General features: G+C 39.1%; 1 protein-coding gene across 1 annotated transcript; it reads right to left on the bottom strand.

The window, feature by feature from the left end:
- Window positions 1–301: 301 nt before the first annotated feature.
- Window positions 302–1,772, bottom strand: LOC145317168 (uncharacterized). The gene is made up of 2 exons (XM_080158121.1): window positions 1,601–1,772; window positions 302–1,296 (listed from the first exon to the last, which is right to left on the bottom strand). The coding sequence occupies exons 1-2, from the start codon at window positions 1,607–1,609 to the stop codon at window positions 583–585; spliced, it is 723 nt and encodes a 240-aa protein (XP_080014247.1). The 5' UTR covers window positions 1,610–1,772; the 3' UTR covers window positions 302–582.
- Window positions 1,773–2,256: the final 484 nt, after the last annotated feature.

The raw sequence follows: 2,256 nt of genomic DNA, 5'->3' as shown, positions 1-2,256 counted from the left end.
TTGTCATCCTTATCTAATTCAAAGAAGATTGTATTCATATTTTAATAATTTCCAACACTTATTTCCATCAAAAAAAATAGCCAGCTATAGAGAGCAGAAACATACACAAAAGACCAAGAAAATAAAAACTTAACAAAGCAAATTCCTTTTTAAGTTACCACATTTCGAAATTCACAAAAAAAAAGATTTCTCTTAAAAATTATTTTATATCCATATAATTAATGATTATTTTGTAGTTTTATGTTATTTTGAAGTTATATTTTCTTGATTAACCTTTATCTTTCTAACAAATTTAAACAAATTTTAATTTTAATTTTTATTGCAATCAAATCGGTACCATATACATAATACAGTTTGAGAACAATTTCATTAAAAGCAAATATTTTATCTTTCGTTATTCTTTAATACTACAGTTTGTCAGTCATTGCACATGAAATAATAAATTATTTCTCAAGCTCTTAATAAAACCATTCCCAACCCGCACCTTCTTTAAAATATAGTTCTGAGTGAATTTTCAGGTATTAAACGAAAATTTTAAACTTTCACTAGTTAAGTTACTATGTACATGTCCAGTGCTTGGAATTACCAGGCAGGGGCAGCAGCAACATAACCGGCGTGGGGAAGGGCGTAGGTGTGGGTGGTCTCAACAGCCTCGCAGGTGGTCTTGGGCAGAGGGTTCTCAACATCAGCGCAAGTAACCTTGGTGACGGTGTGGCAGTGCTCAACCTCAACGGGGACAATCTTGATCTTGGGGTTGTCAACGCAGTGCTGGGTGGTGACCTCACGGCAAGCGTGCTTCACAGTGGCGACAGCGGAGTGGGCCACGGCGTGAGCGACAGGAGCAACGTGGGCAACGGGAGCGGCAACAGCGTGAGCAAGGGGAGCGGCGGCATAACCAGCAGCATAACCATAGTAAGCATCAGCATCGGCCTCGGCGTCAGCCTCTCTCTTGACAATATGACCGTAAGCGGCGGGGGCGTCACAGAGGGTGTCTACGACATCCTTGCAGATCTTCTCGTACTCAATCTCCTCGGTCTCAACAACCTGGGTGGAGCACACGTTCTCAGCGGTGGGAGTACAGGTCTGTGTAACAAGGATCTCCTGCTCAACAACACAGTTGGGGGCGGGAGCATGGTAGGCAACGGGAGCAACAGGGGCGGCAACAACAGGTGCAGCAGCCAGAGGAGCAGCAGCCAGATGGGCGCCAGCGTACAAGAGCTGGGGGTCAGCCGCGGCGTCAGCATCAGCAGCTGGGGCGGCGTGTGCGGCCACGGCGAAGAAAAGGACGGCGATAAACTAGAAATTGCAGAATGTAAATATTCATAATTCGATGAGGTTAAAGAATGGAAGTAGATTTAAGTTCTTGCGCAAAAAATCAGTAACACACATATTTATAGAGAAATAAGTTAAGGTCTAAATTCATTTTAAGCGTTTTAAATATAAATTTACGTATACCCATAAGTAGTAAAAATTTATAAAATATGTAGCTTAATTGATTTGATTTTATACCAAATAATATTTTCACTTCACTTAAACTAAAATTACTGAAAGTTTCTATAAGAAAGTTTTCCAATATTTTTTAAGTGAAGAACTAATGTACCTTGTTCATGATGAAATTGTTCTACACTTCCCACGATGAAGTTTCGAGCTGAAGTGATGACTATCCTCTCATTGCTCTGCTATTTATATCTTCCAAATGTGCTCATCTCAAATACGGCGACATAACGTATTTTTCTGGGTGGGGTGCAAAAGTAGCGTCAACATTTTTAGAGAGTGTGCGTTCACCCCCTCCCCCCCTTTTCGGCCAACCCCTCAGAGTATAATACACCACCACCACCGGGGATCTTTTTAAGAGCTCTACTCTTCGCCGGTCCAAAGTAGGCTGATAATGGAATTTTTTCTTATAGAAAAGGCTGGCTTATTTTTTAAAATTTTTCTGTTAGTCTATAAGTCAGTCTGCACTTTTTTCAATGTATAGATTATGTATTTTCATAGGCTTTTATTACAACATTCATATTTACCGTAATGGGACAAAGTGACTCAAAATTCATCCATGTGACGTCATAAAAATTAGGGAGATGAGAGGGAAAGAAAACCCCTAAAAAAGAGAAAGAAAATCCCTCAATTTTATGACGCCTCATAGCTTATTTTTGTCCTACTACATATATAAATTTTCCCTTTTGTATCTTTTGTGAAACTGTGATGTTAAATGTATTTTCTGATTTCATTAAAATGTTTAATAAAAATTTTAATGGT

The sequence above is a fragment of the Acartia tonsa genome, chromosome 1 (genome assembly GCF_053477335.1).
Source record: "Acartia tonsa isolate MP-2025a chromosome 1, ASM5347733v1, whole genome shotgun sequence".
Classification (NCBI taxonomy): domain Eukaryota; kingdom Metazoa; phylum Arthropoda; class Copepoda; order Calanoida; family Acartiidae; genus Acartia; species Acartia tonsa.
This window is presented reverse-complemented; position numbering and strand designations above follow the sequence as displayed.